This window comes from Condylostylus longicornis, unplaced genomic scaffold (genome assembly GCF_029603195.1).
Source record: "Condylostylus longicornis isolate FDR11 unplaced genomic scaffold, ASM2960319v2 ptg000048l, whole genome shotgun sequence".
In the NCBI taxonomy this organism is placed as follows: Eukaryota; Metazoa; Arthropoda; class Insecta; order Diptera; family Dolichopodidae; genus Condylostylus; species Condylostylus longicornis.
The window spans coordinates 16,258,492-16,281,803 of NW_026578017.1; the positions used below are offsets into that span (position 1 = coordinate 16,258,492).

Here is a 23,312-nt window from a genome sequence, read left to right on the forward strand (position 1 = left end):
GTCTCCTACACATCAATTAAATTCATTTTATGAGTACACAATCTATTCTATAAGATAAACTTGCTTCCTATTCATTGCATATAGAAGTTTAATTTATTTTAGCCTCATGATATTGAAGAACAAACGATGATTATTCGAAGAATACGAATTTTCTTTTTGAATTGTGCTTTTATTCTGTGCTACTCCCATAAGTATGCAATTTTGTGCAAATTACATAAACTAAAAAAATAACCCTATTAAATTTAAAATTGAAATAATTGAAATTGAGAAGACTTAATACCGATTTTGATTATAGTTATCCCGATTTAATATTTACGTGAGGGCCGTTTATTCTTTTTCATCTTCATGGAAAATATTTTCAATTACATTTTCAATTAAAAAAAACTGTCAATCTTCTTATTAGTTAACTCAAGCCAAAAAATACTTAATAACCGCAGAACTTTGACATTAAATCTCTAGACCTTACAATATCTTTGATTCTACTAATTGACAGACTTTATGTAATTTGTTTTATTTAATCTTCCAGCTTTAATACATTGAAATTTTATAGAAAACAAATCATTCTCATTTTAATATCTTATCTCTTAATAAAATAAAAAAATAACATGTTTTTCTAATTAGAAAACAAAAACCAATATACGTCCATTTATTTCGATGAGATCATCAAGAAAAATTTAATATTGTTTAACTTGTTTTTTTTTCTTCTATGTGCTATCCTACTGTTGGATAAACGTAAAATGATAAAATATAGATATTTGCTCCGTCTACATTGGAAAGTGATTGATTTCTAAAGATGGATTTTTTATTTTTTTTATTAATAATACCAAATTAATGTGTGAATGCCCTAATTTAAACCAGCCTTTTCATGCTTATAGCTATATATTTTATTTTATGTTCTGAAGTGTATTTTAATATTTACCTAAAGTTGTTGAGTTGGTGTTGAAAAAATATAGACAAGCATTTTTATGCTTCATTCACTATTGAATTGAGTACAACAAAATGAAAAAAAATTTTTTTGAAAATGAAAAAGGTTGATATTAAGAAAAGCATGTACAGCAAAGACGTAATAATCATTACCAAAAATGAAAGATTAAAAAAAGATTTAACAGCGTTCTTCGTAGGTGGGTGAATTTTATGGTTTTCGATTTTTTCCATTTTCTACAATAAATTTCACCAAAAATTAATGAACTTTTCGGTTATATAAGAATAATTTTCTCTTACAATTGACAATATTAAAAATTAATGAGAAAATTGTCAAATTAAATATTTTAAATTCGAATTATATTTAAGTATATTTTTTTATTTACATCGTAAAATTTTTGGGTCAATTAACTTTGACTTTAATTTTATTTTTATTTTTGGTATATTTTTGTGTTTTTTTTTTCTAATACCTCCACATATGACGAAAAAGTGTAATATAACAAACTTAAATATTGTATTTAAGGACCACATGTGATTAGGCGACTTATAGCTATTATACAGCTTACATAAATTTTATAGCTACTCGAAAGCTGAAATTGATAAATTTTCAATAAAATTTTGAAATTTGTTCTAAATTTATTAAGACACGAAAGACTATATCGAGAGAAGTTTTTTAAGAAATCTTCAAATTCACTTCATTATCAAATGTATTATATAATAAGTAAATTAATAGCTCTTGTTGGAAGAATTAAAAATCATAAAAATGTACTTCGATAGATAAGCGATCCTGTTCCATTTAGTAGGGAGAAGTTCAAAAATTATATAAAAAATATTGATTAAGATTTAAAATTATTCTTTTCCCCTATTTACAAAATATAACTATGAAAACGTTGTGGTGTTAGGCGGACTAAATTATATACGTAGAGAAGTTATGTTGTAGGCAACAAAGAGAAAAAGGAAAGAAACCAATATAATGGTCAAGAATACAAAAATATATAAAAAGTTGAATTTAATAATAGAATTACTAAAAAGTTAATTAGTTTTCTATATAATAAGGTTAATATCAAACTTTAGATTTTTTATCATGTCATGTCATGGTGTCAAAAACTTTAACCTATTGTACATATGTATAAATACACAAAGATATAATAATATGTATATAGAATTTGTAATTAAATATTATGTTTAAACACTCTCACTCACCCTGTTCTCATTTCATCATATATATATATATATATATATACAGAATATAAAACAAGTGTATAATTTATTATTAGAAACATGTCAGCAACATTATTGCTAGAAGCTATCAGAAAATAAAAAAATAATAATAAAATATAAAATTTAATAAAACAAGTTGTGTACTATAAAAGGCATTTTTTGTACTTGTGTGAAAAGCAACTGAAAATGGAGTATAAAATTGCAAAAAACAAAAAAAATATGGTGCTGTACGTAAAAAATATCTTATTTCACATTAGTTCTCATTTCAATTTACTATAAAAAGTTTTAACTAAAATTTTGCGTAATTTATCGTAATATTCAGCAACTATTTCAAAATTTTATTATAACAAACTTGTTTTACGTTCAAATTTTTCTACGAAATTTGTTCTAATTTTATAAATGTTGTGATAATCAATTTGAAATTCTTTTCCAATTTTCTTAAATTTTAAGGAGTTGTTTTGGTTCGTATTACTTGTTCCTAGCTTATTATATGATTAGTTTAGGGTTTTTCAATATAAGAACTTTATAATTTAATAACTTTTGAATTTATCTAGAACCAAACATAACAAACTTTTAATAAGTATTTCACAACTTAATGCAGCTATTAATCCTCCTGCAAAGATTTAAAATTCGTGTATCCCGCATGTATAACATGCTTAAAAAACCATAATCACTATAATGGTAAGAGCAAAAGTTGTTTTTTTCATTATGAGAAAGTCACCTGATCTTTTTAAATTTTCTATAAATTTTACTTTTTTTCCTCAATAACTATCTCTGTATATTAAATAGAGAAATAGTATAAAAACTATGTACATACACACACATAAGAAAAAATAACCTCTTTAGTGTCGTTAATTAAAATTCTGACTCTGTAGTTTATTTGTTTTTCTATATAACACTATTTTCGCTTAAAAATGAAAATAGAAAAATAAAAAAAAAATAATAATAAAATGCAAACAAATAACATAGTTAAAGTAGTTCAAAGTCATTTTAAAATTATTATTAGTAAAACGTATAGAGTAGAAAAAAAAATTACAGGTAAGAATTACATACAAGTGATTAAAAATATTTTATTAACCTTTGTGTGTCCATTTGGGTGTACAGAGATCCAAATGCAAATTTTTTTAAATTTTTAAATTTTTTTTGGTTCTACATCAAAAATAGGTTACACTTGTTAAAAAGTAATAGTGATACGAAGAAATCTACATTACATGTTAATTTCCGAATATTTCTGAACCTAGTTGTAACAGGATTGGTGTTTCGAATCCAGTTATTTCTTAAAATTTCTGAAGTACAGAAATAGTGTAAATATTTTACTTTATTTTACTAACAAACTTCGTCTTTTTAGAAATATTCTAACCATGTTCTAGAAATAAATAGATTTTCGGAAAAATTCCGCGATTGTAAAAAAGTTTGGAGGCGTCACTTTTTTGAGGAAAATTACATTTTATATAATTTCTTAGTAACTTATTAGTTTCTTAAACAAAATTTTGCTAATTTAAAATAATTTTTTTAAAAAGTAGCAATTTTAAGCTTTATAGTAGACTTGTAATCACGTAGATATGTGATAATGGTTAAAATACAAAGAGGAAAAAAAATTAAAAATGGGTGTAGCTAGTTTTGTTTTATGATTCTCATACAATAGAAAGAAATAATTTTAAAAGAAAACGAGAAAAAATAGAGTTGACTGTGTCAACTCTGTGATATCCGTACGAATTTGTTTCCCTATGTGTTAATAAATATGCCATAGCTGACAATGAGACAGACTATGACCCTAAGTTGTCGTATTACCATTATAATTTATGCAAAGTTTCAGTACTGTGTTTTCAATATTTTCTAAGATATGGCCAAACAACCATTGAAGTTGTGTGGCAGCTACCAGAAATAAACAAGCAATTTCAACAACTTTTATCGAACACATTGACTCTACTAATATATTCGCTTGTCCGAAATTTCAATATCACGCTTTTATAGTTGCTGAGATAATGCCAAATAACTTTAGGAGTGTCAATACCACAGATTTTATAGTTTCTGAGATATACTCTAATAAATATTAAAGTTGTATGACAGCTATCCGAACCAGTACTCCGATTATGCACAATTCAAATAGGGTTCTGGCATTTACATTTGCTTAAATCATTTGTGCTAATTTGGTGAACTTAGTTTTAAGTAATCGTTGGGACGGACAGACGGAAAGACAAACCCGAATCGACTCAGAATTTGACGCTGAGCAAAAACATACACTTGAGTCTATATCTCAAAGCATTCTTTCTTAGTGTTACAAACGGTAAGGCAAATTTAGTATGCCTTACCGTTTGAACTTCGAACATACTTTCGTACGGATATAATGATGAGGCTAAATAACAGTGTTAATGGTGGTATTTTTCTCTTTTTATTTATTAATTCATATACTTAATATTTTTTTGATGAAATACAAGTACATTAATATAAATCCCGGAACAGCATATATTTCAAACTTATAGTGGTTATTATTCTCAAGTAAATAGGCCCAAAATTTAATTATTATTAAAATTGTTTTTAGTTTTTTACTTTTGCAATTCTTTTCATACATTGTCATATTTCATGCCAACACTAACGCGTGGCAATCATATTGTAGCTATATTATTACCCTTGCATCAAAAATTTCTGTTCATTACTAAGACAAAATAGCTTATTCGACAATTAAATTTTGATTGCAAAACTTGTAATTTAAAGCAAGTTTCAATTTTGTTTAGAAATTCAAATATTATTGAACATCATATTTTAGGAAGTCAGTGAAATTAGGTTAAACAAGATGAAAGATTTTTTAGTGAAATTTGATATTCGACAAGATTAAAGATATAAAGATTATTTTAGAATCAAATTCAAATCTATGTGACAATTTGTACATTCTTGAAATTTTCTCATTAAAACATGAAAAATTCTATGTGACAGTAGTAGTGTACGAAAAATTCTTAAATTATTAGAATTTGGTTGCCTCTTTTTCTTAGTTTTCCGCAAAATTCAAAATTATCAAGTTATAATTAGCAAGGGATTAAAAGAGAAAGAGAAAATTATTAGAAAATATTTTCAACACATTTTATAAATTTTTATTCATTAAAAAAAATTTTCTATTTCTTTTCATGATAGATCACCATCAGAACGATCTGGAAAAGGATGTTGTGGTCAATGGTTTGCTGGTCCACCATTACGTTCATTAATAGCTGTTGTAGCATTAGGTGGTGTTGCATGTGCTTTAGGTGGTGCTGCATTAGGTGCAACTGGTTTAGCTGGTCCACCGTCATCACACTTAACCGCGGCGTTACTTATGATAGGTAAGTTACATATTGTTTTTTATGCCATATGTACAATATTGAATTTGTTTCAAATTTCCAACAATTTTCGAATTTATACGAATCGCCATCCGGTTTTAGTAAATTTTAAATTTAGTCATATAAGAGCAATTAAAATTGGTCAGTTTAAGGATTATTGTAATTCTAAATTAATATTCAAACAAAATTAGATAATATGTGCTAAAATAAAATTTAACATTTAGAAAAAATTGCATTAGATTTTGTAACTGAATCTATGGTAATTAAAACACATGGAAAGCCCATAAAAATTCAATATTATTGTCTACGTCACACAAAAATTAAGTATGTCATTGTCAAACATTCTTGTGAAAATATTCTTTTCTAAAGAAAAACATGTGCAGTAAGTCTTTTTAAATCTTTTATGGTTTAAAATTGCCTTCAGAAATTTTCACAAAATTTTATATTCAAACATGAAAATAAAGCATAAAATAAACCTTGTATTTATGCATACATTTTTATTTTACTTTGAAATTTTATAATTGACTACTTAAATATTTAAATACCTTCATATTTTAATCCTTTTTAAAAAATATTATGAATATTTCATAGAACATAAATAATCATTATATTTTCAAAGACCACTGCTAATTAAGTACCTATACTGAATAAGGTTCCCTATAATTTCTTTTTAATTGATAATTTTAACATTTTAGAGCTATATAGAGTACTCAAATAGTGTCTAGACTATTTGATTTTTGTTTTGAGCTTTGAGAAGAAATTTTTGTTTTGGTATTTTGCAAAAAACGAAAAAAAAAATTCAAAGAGACAATTGTAAACTTAAAAAACAATTTTCTCTAATGAAAAAATTTTCCATTCTTCCTAAATAGATAAAACAAAAAAATTCATTTTCTTTGATTTTCAGAAACAAAAACTAAAAATAAAAAATGAAGATTCCTTTAAGAATAAATTAACAAACTCTTTGAAGAGGAAAAATATTAAAATCCTTTAAAATTTATTATCATAATACTTGTAGTACTGTTTTTTAGTTTTTCCGAAAAATTTTCTCTCCTTTTCTAAAATAAAAATTTTTATTTTGAAAATACGAAAAACTTTTCTCATTGACTATGACCGGCATGAATTAATATTTATTTTTTGGTTTGAAATTCTTTAAGTTTCAATGTTTTTAATTCAGAATTTAGTGTCTGGACTTTATACAATTATAGGTATTGAATGCATACATATTTCAGTACATAAGTATGTGTATTTAGTTAACGTTTTAATTTAAGCCTTTTTAGTAAAAAATTCAAATTATCATGTCTAGAAAATACGAGTAATGCAAAAAATAGAATAATTTTTTTTCTAAAAGAACTGAAATTTAAAAAAAAAAATCAAATGAAAGACAAGAGTTCTTCTTAACTAAATTTTTTTTTGGGAAAAAAATATTGAAATATTTTAAAATTGCTATGTGCACTCTTTAAATCTTTAAAAAAAATTAAATAAAGAAGAATAAAAATGAAGAAACTGTTCATTAATCACATTAACACTGTAGGAATGTTAAAAAATTAGATGATAAAAACAATAATTGGGAAATTTTCATTTAGTTTTGCTTGGGCCCATACGGTTATTTGTTTTCACATGGTTCATGCTAAATATTGTGTGTCTAGTAATTAGGTTTAGTGGATTACTCATTCTATTTAAAACCTGAACTCCTAATGTAATACCTGTGAACAATTATAAAATATTATACCTAAAACGTCTACTTTTTGTTATATTTTAGATTTGTTTATGAACGAGCCCATTCTTGACTCAATTTTAAAACATTTTAATCATTACATCATTATTACCAATACAAGATGTAGTTGTTTATCTTTATTATTAATTCTTGCAAGAACAACTAAATGGAAATTTCTTCCTACAGCTGGAGAACATATGAATGACGTATTCAATGGAACAATTCAAGGCAGAAAAATTTAAAAATTTTTCTCCTTAAACTGGACTTGAACCAACCGCTTTCTAGGCGGGCGCTATACCAACTATTAGAGCAACAAATTAAACACTTTTCAAATGACTATTTTTCATTTCGATTGCTAAGACCAAACGTTATAATTTCAGGATATGAAGAAAAGACGTTTACAAAGTCATATTTGAATCGCAGAACATGTGACAATTGAATCATAACTGTTTTCAAAATTTATTATAATTCAAAATAGAGAACAGAAAATTTCCTTACATGAATTTTCCTCAGAGACGAGAACAAATACACTCGTTATAAACTCATGTCCAAGTTTACTACATCCCTTGAATCTAATTCCATACATAGAATATGAAGAAATTTTAGAATGTTCTCATTAAACAAGGATAATACAAGGATAGTTCATTCTTCCCTTTTTTGAATCTACACATTTTAAAGGAATGAAAGAAAAAATTCTAAATCTATACATTAGTCCTGTATTTAATGAAACTAAATTTCTGTTTTTCTAAACAGTCGAAAAAATTTATAATAAATGAATATAGATATATAAACATTTAACAGTAGTAGTGTACGAAAAATTCTTAAATTTTTAGAATTTGGTTATACTTCTTCCTCCTCTTAATTTTCTTCTTAATATATTATAGTAAATATATATAAGCACATGTACACCGGCCCATAAATACAAAATGCAGACTAGTTGATCGTTTTGTTTTCATAAGTATGTATGTATGTACTAAAAAAAAAATAAGAAAAATTTCAAGTGAAGTAATCAGTAGAGAATTGAAATGTTTGTGTTCTATTTTAAGTCTAAAGCTAATTTATCACATTTTCGTCTGTATAATGTTTCGTATTTCTTTCTTTTCATATTTTTGTGTATAACCATAGAATAGTACGAAAAAAAATATTGGTCTCTCTCTATATAATAGCCGTAGGTAAAGCACATAGTATAAAAATAAAATTCAAATGCAATGCATTAGATATGATGTAGGAATTTTGTATGTAGCTACTCTAGATATTTTAAACATTAAAATGGTGCTCCCCCCCTTTTTTTCTTATTTATTTTGTTGTTGATTATGGTTACGTATACCATAATGTGAAAAAAATTAGAAGTTAAAGGACTAATATGTGGTTAACAATTTTTAATAAATTAAATAGTTTTTCTTTTTTTTTCATTTATTTTTCATGAAAAATTACTTGAAATTTATTTAAAGAGTAGATTTTTCATTTTAAATAAAATTTTATTCTGTTAAATTATTTATATTTAGCGGTAGGAAAAAGTTTAGGAATTTAAGGTAACTTATGAGAGAAATTTTTGGTGCAGTGAACATTTAAAGGAATCTGTATATTATATGACAATTTTCCAGCCCCATCTCTATAAATAGGTATGAACACAGAATTTCTGAAGAAATATTTAAATTCGTTTAAGCAATAGACTTAGACTTCTTTATTACAGTAAGCAGCTGACGAAATCATGTCTAAAATTTTTAATAACAATGTTTGGTATATTGTCCATGAATAATTGCTCTAAGCATTGTTGTTATAATTTCATTATTAATTTTAAAATTTCATATTTATAAGAAAAATTTCAGTTTCACCTGTATAAAATAACAAAAAAAAAAAAACAACAAAAAGTCATTTTAACTTTCATGGTGACTAAATTATATTTTTAATTAATGATCATTTCTTTTAATAATTTAAAGTGAGTATACCAGCAGTTTGTTATGTCACATTTCACAATTAATTACAAAAAATAAATTAATTTTTAACAATTTTTATGTCTTTTTTGTTTGCAAAAGTAAGTAAAAAAACAAAGAGAAAAAATTAACATGTCAAGAGTTTTTAATTTTCCAAAGTTTCCTATGAATATTAAATAGGTAAATGCGTTTCTTAAAACAATTTAAACCTACTTATATAATATGTGTATATGTATGTATGTATATAAAACTGTATAATGTATACATATATATATATACTCATATTGTACTCGCTAAGTTGCTATAATATAAGAAATTAGTCTTTAACCGTATAAATTTGGGTATTTTATCAGTATGTTCATTTAGATATAGTAAGAGTTCATATATATGTACCTACTAAACATAAGTATGCGTCTATATATACCCATATATATATTATATACATATATATGCACATAATTATAATGTAGTAGACACATTTATCTGTTTATATATTAGAGCTTTAATTTTGAAAGTTAGTATAGCAAAAAAGATAATGAGGTAATCATCTTAATACCATGGAGCGCAGAAATTAATCAAAAAAAAAAATTAAAATAAATTCAACTGAGCAAAAAGAGTCATTAAAAAAATTTTTTTTATTTTTTTTTTTCTTTAAATAATTATTTACTATTGTTAAAGATAAAAATTTTAATTTATTATATACTTCCTAAAAATTAATAAAATTTAAAGGAAATTATTATTTATTAAAAAAAATTTTATTATATAAAGTTGATCTTTTATTGAGATAATTATAGTATTTGAATAAAATAATTCTTATAAATAAAAATGTTGCGTCTACTTATGACGTAATCAGAAATGTTTGGAACAAATTTTTGATCTAAAATATAAAGTCTATACAGTCACAATAAAATGATATTAAATTTAAATTATGTGAGAGTACAGAGAGCCCATATACTTTAATATGTTAAGTTTAAAATGAGAGAAAATTTTCTCTTAAATTGAGTGTTCCCTAGAAGTATAACAATATGCAACAGAATGCATGAATTTTATTAAATTTATACAATAGAAGACAGTTATTATTGTACAGAAAGAGAAATATTGAAATGAGAGCAAGTAATATTTACATTTATAATTTTGATAGTTACATTCAAGCATAAGTTATATTTAAATTATTATTCAAGTCGAGAGATAAACGTTCTCTTTCGAAATATTTTTATTGCTGTTAAAGATTGTCGTTTAGAAATTGCTCTATGGTCACTGTTTAAGCATACAATAAGAAATTTTTTTATAAGAATACAATATGTTAAAAGTGAGCATTATTTTCGGTCTTACACTAAACATTTTATCAAATTAAACACATTATGTATATCGTCGTTCTAACACTTATTTGTGCCAGAAAGTCATTTTCCTCGATTTTGCGGTTTATACATTTTGCATAGTTTTTCAACTCAGCTCTTTTCGAATCCGTTTCCGTTTTCGATGTTCTTTTTCCGTTTCAAAATTCGAAATCCGTTTTTTTAATACCTCGTCTCGTTTTTGAGATAATGACTTGTAAGTTTGTTCCATATCAACTTTTAATTTCTAATTTGTAAGAGCAAAATGTTCCAATTCATATCTATTCCAACATTCATTTTAATATTTAAGATATGTTTATTTATAAATTATATTGAGAGAATGTTGAAGGCAAAATTTCCACTTTAAAATACTTGTTTGTATACACATACATCTATAAAATCGAAAAATTTTTAAATTTTCCCAATGCAACTGAAATTAAGTTTTAAAAATGAATGTGTCTTAGCATTTTAGCGCAATTAAAAAAAAATTGTATTAAGTATGCTCAACTACAAAGTTTCATTTCGAATGTCAGATTTCAGTTATGAAAATGTGACATTTTCTTAAACTTTCTTCTATTAAATTTTCATGTAAATTTTCTTCTTAATTTTTCAAAGCTAAAATTTAATTTTTATTTTTTTTTTTACTCAAATTAACTTTTAACTTTTATGATAAAAAATTTTCTCCATTAATTCTGAAAATTTATGACTTTATGCAACCATTTCTAATATTTAATTTTTTTTTTTCAACAATCCTATCAATTATGCATATTTGGTAAAAAAAAGAAAAAAAAACAAAAAATTATGCTAAAAATGGTAAAATGTTAAATTTTTTGTTTTAATTAAATAAGAAAATTCCCATTTTCTCTCTCTTTCTTACTCTACTCATTTTTGATTTACATTTTATTTAAAGTGTATAGTCAACTATATATGTGCATGGCTGCTAAAAGCTTTTTTAATGTAATTTTCTTCATTTTTGAAAATAAGAAGCTTGAAAAATGAATCAACAAAAAAAAAGTATAGAAAAAAAAATTGAAATTGCGAAAGTGGAAAAAAATTAAATTTTTTATTTCTCTGATAATCCACCACATTTTTTTTTTGCTTTCATTTCTGTTTTATTTGTTTTATTTTCACAATTTATATAATAAGCGTACATATAGAAAAGAAAAGTTAACAGACAGAGAAAATTGGTAAAAAAGAAAAAATTAAAACAAAAAAAAAAAATCCAGAAAATTGCAAATGAAGCTGAAAAAGACGAAAAATGAAAAAAATTAAATTTTATTATAGGAATCGGGAATTTTTGTACCAGAATTTTTTCCAAGACCTGCTCAAATTATTTCTATTAAATTATAACAAGCAAGAACTCCGCGATTACTTACGCGATTGAAGTAATTCAGCCACAGGAGTTACATATTATTTCTTTAGTTTGTCATAAATTAAAGCTTTTATTTATAAATTTTTAATGAACCAATAATATTGGCCAAGATTTTAAAACCTAGTTCCGAATAATATAAACATACATGTTTCAAGAATACAATTCGAAAATAATTTTTCGTTACAATTGAAAAGTTTGGATCAATGTTAGTCATAATAGTGCAACGTCTAGGTATTAGTATGGCGTATGGCGAATTCGCTGAATTTTCAAACTCTCTTGAGCTGGGGAGTTTGTTAGTATTTCGTATTATATATGGCGAATTTTAGCATTATGTAAATAATATTGACAATATTTTAAAAATGACTATCAAATTAATATACTTAATATTTTTGATAAATTCGCGCAATTTTCTTCTCAAATTCTCGAATTCGCAAATAAATCTGATGAATCTGCTACATTCGCTAAAGTTCATGGCCATTCATAATTTTATTCGCATATTACTTATTTTGGCGCGAAATTTCATTTTGACTTTGTTCTTTTCAAATTTGTAGTTTGAACTTTTTACTTGTTACATGAATCAATTATTGGGTCTAACTAGGTACCAACAGAAAGAGCACTTTTTTTTTAATTTGTAGCCATTGAGAGAAGTATAATTTCCGATTGGTGCTATGAGTAAATAGGAGCTTAAATTCTTGTGAACTCAAATTTCCTTTCCACTAAAAAATTAACGTTTCTAACGTTTAAACAAAAAAAAAAGAATGAAAATAATAAAAAACGTTAAGTTTAAAAGTAAATCAAGTAAATGATTGTCGGGTAAAGCAGCCCAAACTTAATAAAATACAAGAAAAAAATTAAAAAAAGAAAAACGCAAAATATTGTTGAAAATTAAAGGAAAAGTTGCACAAGAAATAATAAAATTCAAACATTGAATAACGGCTAGCCTTTTATATATAGTGAAAATGCAGTTTGTAACAGAGGCGGTCAAAAATCAAAGAGAAAGACAAAAAAAATTGATTTTGGTTTTTGTTTTTCTTTGAAAATCTGTGAAAAAAATTAACAAAATAAAAAAATTATAGCATAAATTTTTATGACTCGATTAAGATTTTCAGTTCCAGATGAATGATTCGCTTTAAAATTGACTATGCATCAGCATGACAATCAACTGGGCGATTAGATAAGCGCGACAAAAAGATACCTTAAAGCGTATAGAAAATAGTGTCAAAATTTATTAAGATAAACGATTAGTTGGGTATACCGCTATAGACAAAGATGAAATATTAAAAAATCTTATTGTCATAAATTGAATATAATTGCCATAAAACGCTCCCAATGTTATAAGAGATCATAAATATTTTTATTAAATTCTACGTCCAATATTTTGTAATATTTTTTGTTATAAATTTTCTCTCCTTAATAAACAAAGGTGTTTTTTGTTTGTTAAATCTATGATAAACGAATTGACTTTTGACAAATATTCACGTGGCAAAAAAAATTTCATTGAAAGAGAAAAAGATTTGAATTTCTATTTTAAGGTCACAGTTGTTTTAAAGTTTTCGGAATGTGCATCACACACACATAATGGAATATTTCGGGGCGGTTCGTATATTATGTAATATTCTAGGAATGGGGAAGTTCGACAATAACTTTTTTAAATGTTCTATAGTTATTATATATCATATATAGTATAGTTATATCACTTACATATTAAGTTCGCAGACAAAATATGCAAAAGCATAAAAATCTATTAAAAATTTATAAATCAGTTAATCTCATTTATTAACTGACAATAGTATTTTTTGAAGGAATAGCATTTTAATTAGATTTCTAAATGATTTTTCGTATTAAAAACTGTCAAACTACAACGTAAATGGATAATCCTTTGAAAAAATTAACATGAATAATTTCCCTAATGCAAAAATTTTTATAATTTTCTCTCTTAATACTATCAATAATAATTAATTATAAGATTATAAAGTAGCGTGTCCCTTGCTAAAAATTTTCAAATTTTTAAAATTCTTTACAAATTTTTTTAAATAAAAGCTAGTGGAAACTATTATCGTCCTTCAACAACAGAATCCAAAATATACTACCCAAAACGAGCGTATATGAGTGCAGAAAATTATATCTCCTTGGTGAAATATAGATACGTGTACAAATAGGGTCCAATGAGTAAATTTTCTATGTGTAGAATTTTCACTTAAATTTTTCAATGTCTTTTGCTATTATATTATTATTATTTTTATTTACCGCTATCATTTATTTTCATTTCATTTTCACATCTTACACTAGTTGTAGTACGGTCTTGGTATAAAAAGTAGAAAAATGTTTATTTTTAATTTTTTTTAATGCTTGTCGTATCACAATCCTTGTTATGCTTTAATATTTTGCTATATATACGGTTTAGCTATCAAAATAGATGTCTAGATTAAGTTTTTTTTTTTTTTTGCTTTAACTACTATAGTTAATATAAAAATATGCACAAAATTGTAACGCAAAAAAATATCTAGAATTTTTGTAACTCATGTAGAAGTTCTTAAATGGTGATAGTGTGTGGCGTGCTAGTGGATAGTAGAATGGTGAATCGCAAATAAAAATATTAAATAGAATGAAATTCTTTTTTTTAACTGGTGTAATGAATAAAGTCCTCGTTTGCTTTTCACCACTTTTTGGTTATGTTGCTCAAAATAGAAAGAAAAAATATTTGAAAAATTAAGAGAACATATAAAAATTACCACGACATTTTCAAGAAAATTAGCCATTATTTTTATAGAAATATAAACAAATATTGTGGTGGTTTACAATGGAAAACAACACAAAATAGGGCGGCCGTAGTGATACTTGTAAGTTAAGTAGCCGAATTCAATTAAAATTTTATGTGCTTTTATAGAATTCTAATAATAATGCCAATTCGTGAAATAAAATTCTGATATTCTCTTTGTCACCCGAATTGGATATAATAAGAAAGGCTATAAGAATATAATAAGAACCGAATTTCGCATATCGAGTTTTCGACGGAAGAGCACTTCCACTTTATAATACGGAAGCATAAAAAACCTATTTTTTATAGAAAGATGTTTGTTTATCTACTCTGTCAGTTTGTATTTGTGTTACTTTATCTTAAGTTTGATTTGAACGATTTTCACTAAAATTTATATCTGAGTTTACTTTGCCGTGGAACAGTTCGATCTGCTCTTTCGATTTATTAGATTTTGTCAGAAATAGAACTTTACTGTGGATCGATTTTACGTTTTTCATCACTAAGAAAATATTAAGTAGATTTTGTTGAAATTAAATGAAAAATTTTTTATGGAAATCCGATCATAGAGCAAGTGAACCTTAGTGTCGAAGCCCATTTACACTTTTCTATTCTTATTTAGCAAAGGCAATGTTATAGCATTTGACATAAATATTTAAAGGACACTCTCATATTCTTTTGCAAAAAATTAAAAATGGTGATTGATTATATGCAGGTCACATCAGATTTCTATGGCATTTACTTGCCAAATCATAAAATATTGAATTGAAAATATTATTTTCTTATTTGTGAAATTTAATAAAACCATCTGGTACCCTCGATTTTTTTTAATTTAAAAGATGTTGTCAATATTATTATAATTGTTATAAATTATAAATTTGTTAAATTAATTTAATGATCACGTTAAAATATTATACTGTGAGGATGTTGAACTTACCACAATGCGCTTTAATTGAGAATAATGTTATTAAAACTTACACTTTCATTATAAATAATAAAAAATACTAACAAAATCAATATATAGAATGAAAGAACATAATTTACTATCGTATAACTTTTAAATCGAAGAGGATATTAAAAAATGTTTAAATTTCAAATATAAAAGTCAAAAATTTTACCACTTTTTCTTGTTTAATGACGCAATTTAATCGCAACATCATAGTAAATTTGTAGATCTTATTGATTCAATATGTTACCAATAGCTCCAATATATAATTGCAATACTTACGTACCCCATCAATCGGCTATACTCAATTGTACACAATTTTACTTTTATTAATGCATATGTATGTATTTAATAAACAATATTTATTTATTTTCACTTCATACACAAGTATGTATAGTATATGAATTTTATATATTATAATAAATGGTTATTTACAAACATTTTTGTAAATACTTTTATATTTACATCTATATAATAAAATAAAGTTGGGTCAAACCAATGGTTTGTATTGTAGCACTTTTCCCTTCAACAAGTGAAAATTCTGCTTTTAAATACAGTCTATGTATACCTATCAAACTATTAAAATTATTTTCATTCATATACAAAACTATTTCTAGAATTGCATATATTTAGGATGACGCATATATGCAGTCTTTGAAATAAAGCAAATATTAATATAAAAAGGGGTTAACATAATGCTCGATTTTAAGGGTTAATTGTGTGAGTTAAGAAAAATAATTATATTTTTTAATTTCATGGAATTTACCGTTAGCTTTTTGCGTTTATAAAAATTTGGAAAAGCTTGCGGTTTCGGAAATATAAGGTGTCAAAAATTCAAATTTTACGAATTTCAAGAGGTGATAACTAGAGAGGGGGTGGAGATGGTAAAAAATTTTCTTCTAACGAAATAAACTATTTGTTAATGTCTAAAAGCTCCTAAAATTTCAAGCTTCTACAGGCTGGGGTCTAGAAGAAAAATGACATCAAAAATTTGGAAAAAAAGGACTTTAGATAACGGTAAATTTGAACGGCCATTTTGTTTTTCTAAAGTTTAACTATAGTATACCGCGCTAGGGGAAGCAAGTCGCTGCCTTTCTGCGTTTGCAAAATTTCAAAAATGGTTATGGTTTCATTGCAACAAATATTTAAAAAAGGCCATTTTTAGGGTTTTGGGGGGGTATAACTTCTAGAGCGGGGGAGATAGGTAAAAATTTTGTTCTACGGAAATAAGTTTCTAGTAGAGATCTATGTACGTATGAAATTTCAGCTTTCTATCTTAAAGGGTGTAGAAGTTTTGTAAACAAAAAAAGTGTCCACGGACGGACGGACGGACGGACGGACGGACGGACGGACGGACGGACAGAGTGAAACTAATAAGCACTTTTTTCAAAAAATTTTTTGGAAAAGTGCTAAAAATTACGAATTAAATTGATGTTCATGTTTTATATAAAAACAGTATAAGAAATTAATAGGATTTATTATGCCCCCACTATTATATCTCATATTAAAATAAAATGAGATTCGACAAATAACAATAATATTGGTATACCTATATACTTGTGATTGTTTGTAATATTAAACATATATACGTAATGGATTAAGTTGGTGGTGATTGGCAGGAAATCCATCTATAGTAAACACTTTTAAAGACAACAGAAATAATATATAAACACACAATATGTTATACGAATGAAATTACTGTAGCTATTGGTGAATCTGTAAAAAATTTATATTATATAAAATGTTTACAATTTCATCCAATATATTGAATGAATAACCAACATGACACTTTGAATGTTTCAATTTCATCTCAGTCACAAAAAAAAAAAACACAAACAAAATTAAAAACATGAAAATTAAGTAAATATGTATATAAAAAGAATGCATTAAATTGAAGTTTTATTAAATTGGAATGAAATGACAAAATTAATGACATTCACCTAAATGACAATATTTTTTTTTTTGTTAGTCGTTATTTACAGGGTGAGTAAATGAGAATTCGAAAATATTTTTGATCCTTATTGGAAATTTGGAAATATGTAAGTTATATTCATTTGTAATGTGGGTAATAACATCTGACATAAGTTTAAATGCTGCATACGAAAATGTTGATTTTAAATATTGTAGGTTCCATTCTGAGCTCTTACTAATGTTAATGTTATTTCTAATTTTAATTTTGAGAAATTCATTATTAATAATTCCCTAGAACATGTTTGTCAATATTAGATGAGAACATACTGAACATTTTACATGATGTTGTATAATTCTAGTAATTTTGCAATAAAATTGTAAATTATAAAAAAAATTTGCATGACCATAAATTTTTAAATTTGAATTTTAAAGCATAAAATTAATTTCCATTATTATTTAAAAATATCGCGTATTCCATAGAAATTATATTTAAGAAAAAGGGGGCTTCTTCGACTTTTCATATATTACGTTTAAAATTTATTTATTTATTTTCTTATTCATTTATTTCTTTTACTATACCAATTATGTGTAATACACTTATGTAAAATGCATGCATTTTATGAAAGACATTTATTTCCAGTACACGCAATTTAGCATATGTTTTTTTTCTCTGTTTCGTGTATTTATTTATGATTTCGCAAAAAAAATATTTTTTTTCTTTTTAATAATCATTTGCAATTAAATTTCCAAGTAAGTCACAGTTCGATGACCATAAAATGCACGGAAAAACAAAGCGTTTATATACAACGTCTCTTTAAAATTTTTTTAGTATAAAATTTTAATTTCATTTACCATAAAGTATATATTATGTACATTGCTGGTATGCAATGTACATTTTTGACCATCTGACTGATTTATATAATATTATACAATAAATTTTTAACCCTTTTTCTTTTCGTATATTTCTGTCCAGAGAGTGTACTTAAGTTAAATGATACACAAGCTATACACATTTTCCTATATATATATATATACAAAAAATAAAAATTCAAATAAATCATCGAGCCCTTTGCTTTCAGCTTTTTTAACGCGCAATGCATAAAATATTATGCAGGACAATTTCACAGACAAATATAATATACTTGCTTACATACAAGTATGCACACCTTACTATTATTTTGTTTACATTATATATGTACTATGTATTATTGTGGTTAACGGTTGACTTATTTTGTTAATAATAAAAAATTCACTGAAAACATTTTATAAATAAATTGGTGTACAAAATAATATTAAAAAGGGAATAAATAATATGTTAAAAAAAAAAATATCCAAAACCGATTGTTAAAATTTGCATATAATTTGAAATAACGAAAAAAGAAAAAAAAAATTTAAAACTAGTAAGCGATTATTTACCAATTTTTACACTCCTCTATGATAACTCAAACCGCAATGTGTTCTTTCTTCCATTTTTACCTATATTGTACAACATAGATACCAGTTAAGGAGAGCGATTTAACAGAAACTCTATATTCTATAGAAAATGTGTAACGAATTTATTATTTTAATAGTTATAAACTGCTATTTTTATTATTACTATTATTATTTTATTTTACAAAAATATTGTTGTTCGTTGCAATAAGTTTTCCAAGAATACCAGCTTACCGACATAAAAAAAAATACTAATAATCATCCTTCTTCGGCTACGATCGGTTTTATGTGTCAAAAATAAAGAATTTATGTTTAATGTTAAGACGAAAGATGTTCACTTATCATGCCAGCTTATTGCTATTTAATTAAGGTAAATAAATTTATTTGGGATATGGGCAGGCCTATGTTCATTAGAAAACTTACTATTCTAAAAATTCATTAAATATAACAGTAGAATATTGTACAGCTGCAAAAAAATCAAGTTGATATTTATGGAGTATATTTTTGTTATTGTCTAATCGAAGCTAAAAATTTTATTAATTTCTTGGAAATCTTACAAATTACGGCTGCGGGTTTTGAGTGAAGTGAAAAATCATTTTATTTTCAAAACACTTTTAAGATTTCTCGAGTTTTTATTTTAAACAAAAAACCAAGAATGTTGCGAATTTCAAATAAGAATATTAAATTAGAATTGATGTGATCGGGATGAAAGTAATTAACATATTACCCATTTCTTTAAGAAATTCATGGAAGAGTTTCATGGAATTATTCAGTTGTTCACGATGCTTTGTTATTCTCAATAGTAACAGTATAATTATAATGATTACAAAACATTTATCAAACAGTTTAACAACAGATTCTGAATTACTAGATCTTTATTCGTTTTCAAGGCGAATTATCACCGAGATTAAAAATATTTTTAATTCCGAAAAGTTCAGAAAATTCTGTTACTTGAAATTTTTTTTTAACAATTTTTGACTCACAATTGTGAGTATTGAACTTCCTCTAATATAATTGTCGAATTTGAAGGGAATAAGTTATTTCTGTAAGCCCAAATTACCATTAACATGTTGCCATTTTGTTACTACTTCTTCTTTATTACTTATTATAATATTATATTTTTGCTGTTTGGCAACCCGTGATCTATTACTATGGTAAAATGTCGTGTTATATTTAAATAAAACTGTAACAAGGATGAAAAATACAACAAAAGCAATTTGTATGGAATAGCAACTCATTTTTGTATATTTTATTTAACTAAAATTTTCAAAAAAAAAAAAAATAATTTTTTGAATCCATATTTTTACCTCTTATGTTTTCTTTCCAAATATTCGTATAAAATCTCTATTTCACTTTAATATTTTTATTATATAAAATATATATTAGCTACATTATATAACAATATACTTACATATACTCTTTTTTTGTATTTTCAGGTGTTGGTGTAATATTAGTTACAGTTAGTGGAGCTGCATGGCGTATGACTGCACCAGGTGGTCCACCATGTTTAGGTTTAGGTTCAACAGTCGATTTAGGTCGTTGTGGTAGACGACCATGTAGTCGTGGTGGTGGTGCACCACATGGTCTATTATATCCAGAATTTCAACATAGACCACCGCCACCATCATATCAGGCTAGTATGCAGGAATATAGATTAAGGTAAATAATAATATTGCATTTATATTGTTTTTGAAAAATTTTTGTATATATAGAAATTTTCGTATGGATGTAAGCCTTTATATGAAATTATTATGTTCTGATTTGTTACAAATTCAGTAAAAGGATGTAAATTTTAAAAATTTTTGTTTTTGAAGTAAAAATTACTTTTAAAATTTATAAATTTCTCATTAAAAATACAAACACAGTCTTGCCGTATATTAACTGTTGCCATTATTATAAAAGGTTTATCATAAGCTTTAAAAAGAAATTAAAATATTTTGTTTGGATATTGGTTATATTAAAAGGTGCTAGTTTCGTAAACTTTGTAGGTTCCTAAAGCACGGGCTTACATATTTCCTGCAAAATTTTTCTGCAGAGAACATAAATTTTCCAAAAAGGCAAAAAATTAAACGTGAATTTTCCTGATCAATGATTTTTATCATATCTGGCTAGATGCTTAAATTTTTTTTAACATGAATGAAACAGAACATTAGAAAATTATTTTTAGCTTTTTCGACAAAATTGCAATTATTTAACTTTCTGAATTTATAAAAATTCAAGAAAAATAAGAACTACTATACAAAAATTTAGAGTTATGTAATGTCAGAATATAAAAAGGATCAAAAAATACTTGTATTCTATTATATTCAACTATTTTTTTTTAAAAAAAAGGACTTTCAGCTATGGTAACAATTTAATATATGGCTTTATATAAACATAAATATTATTTTGGTGTTGGATATATATAATAGAACCTACAAGAGAGAAACGAAGAGAGAGTAAGAGAGAAAGCACCGAATTCAATAGGACATAAATTTTTATTAATCAAATTAAAGTTTCTGTATTATAAGTGAGATATAGGAGAAAAAGAAATGAAAGGAGACTTGAATAAAAACATGACGGGTTCCGTTCTTTTCATTTTTCTCTTATTTTATTATTATTGTTATTATTTCTCATTGTACTTTAATATATAAATTTTCTGCATATCCTTTTTATGTTTTTATATTGTTTTCTTTTATATTTTTTTCATGTTATATAATATAATAATATTTTACGGGCGGAAAATAGTGAAAAGAGCGAGAAAGAAATATTAGTTTTTTTTTGTAGTTCTTATTTTCTTTTATTTTTGATTCTCTATATAGTTATAGGGGGTATACCTTTTCTTGTTAGATTATTTTCATCGTTCACAAAAATTATGTGAATAAAGCACGAAATATCCTTTCTCTCATGATTTGTTTTCAACATTGTATAATGCGGTTGAAAAAAAGAACATAAGTATATAATAAATGTTTGTGTATGTATGTTTGTATGAAGAGGAATTATAATAAAACATTCACAAAATTGTATATAGAGAGAATGGAACATAATAATGGTATTTTTTTTAAGGATAATTATGTAGGAATGTGCATACATGTATATGTTGTCATGAAATGCCCGGGATAATATGAGCAAAAAAAAAAAACAGTTAGAGAAAAAGAAAACATAGAAAGGGTTTTCATGTTCATGTTTTGTTTAAGTTTTTCATGTTATTCTCTTCTTTTCTATTCGGTAATTTTTTTTTTGTTCAATAAATAAAAGCTTAAGTTATATAGCGAGTTAAGAGAAAGGAAACAGGGAGCCCTTTTAATGTTTCGAGTAAATAATTTGCTTATTTTTTTTCTTTTATTCTCTGTTTTTTGTTCTTCTCATTTATTTTTGGTTTATTTATGTTATTTTTTTTTTCTGTAGAGAGTTTGATAGTGAGATGTTTAATTTTTATATAATAGGGATCTTATAATTGCTTTATGTGTGTTTGATTGAGTGTTTTTTACTTTCAAAGATCCTACAAGTGTAATAATGAGTGAGTTTTCACATTAATATAATTGATAGTAAGTTGTTATTATATTAATGTTAGTTTAGTTGATATGCAGTACCTCAACTAAATTTACATTTTAGCACTCAGTAAATAAAATGTGACAGGAAAACTAGCAATAGCCTTACGTATTCGATATTGCATTAGCTAGGTTTTCAGATCATATTCAGCCTACACACAAATTACTGATATCAGTTATATTATAAACTTCGAAATTTCATTTAGATACGCATTGTTGAAGTCGAAAAATTTCTCTACTTCTTAAAAAAATATGAAAAATTTTTACACTTTAATCCGTAATTTTTAAATTATTTAAAGGGCAGGGCTTTAAAAGTGCGAAGAATTCAAATTTCAAATTTAAGTTAAGATTTACAAAATTCAAAAAAGTTATAAACATAGGTTTACCTACAAATTTATAAACTATTTATAGCCAGGAATTCTTATCAAACACCAAGCGGTTAAAATTAAATCTATTGAAGAACTCCCTACAAAATTTGGTATTCCTTTTTGAGTGTTGCTTGCTAATTTGTGATTTTCATAAAAAAAAATTATTGAGGGAAAAAATACTCCATTGCTGCAACTTTTCCAAAAAACAAAAAAAAATAAAATAAAAGAAAAATGAAAAGGGAACCAAAATATGAGAACAAAAATGTGAAGAGAAATGAAAAAAAAAAAATTTTTTTTTTAATTTTCTTTTTGTTTTATTTTTGGGTGGACCCTGCACGCGATCGCTTAATACATTAAAAGGGATGATTTAATTTTACATTTTTCTCCATGTTATTTTTGTTTTTGTAATTTTTCTTACCCCGTTAGTTTTGTTGAACGGTAGAGTATATAAATGTTACGTTGCTCTCTCTTTATTTTATCGAATATAATAATAATGAAAGGGTATATGAGAATAAAAAATTAAAAAATTAAAAAAAAAAACAGAAATTTTGACATGGACAGGAA

The 23,312-nt window shown here is 25.1% G+C and overlaps 1 protein-coding gene across 1 annotated transcript in view; it reads left to right on the forward strand.

Moving 5' to 3' along the window:
• The first annotated feature begins 1,021 nt into the window (after nucleotides 1-1,021).
• Nucleotides 1,022-23,312, forward strand: part of LOC129610888 (transcription factor mef2A-like) — a 60,362-nt gene continuing 38,071 nt past the window's right edge. Inside the window, exons 1-3 of the mRNA XM_055523667.1 lie at nucleotides 1,022-1,125; nucleotides 5,272-5,456; nucleotides 20,287-20,509. Of these exons, the coding sequence (XP_055379642.1) occupies nucleotides 1,022-1,125; nucleotides 5,272-5,456; nucleotides 20,287-20,509 (512 nt within the window). The remainder of the gene's footprint in view (nucleotides 1,126-5,271; nucleotides 5,457-20,286; nucleotides 20,510-23,312) is intronic.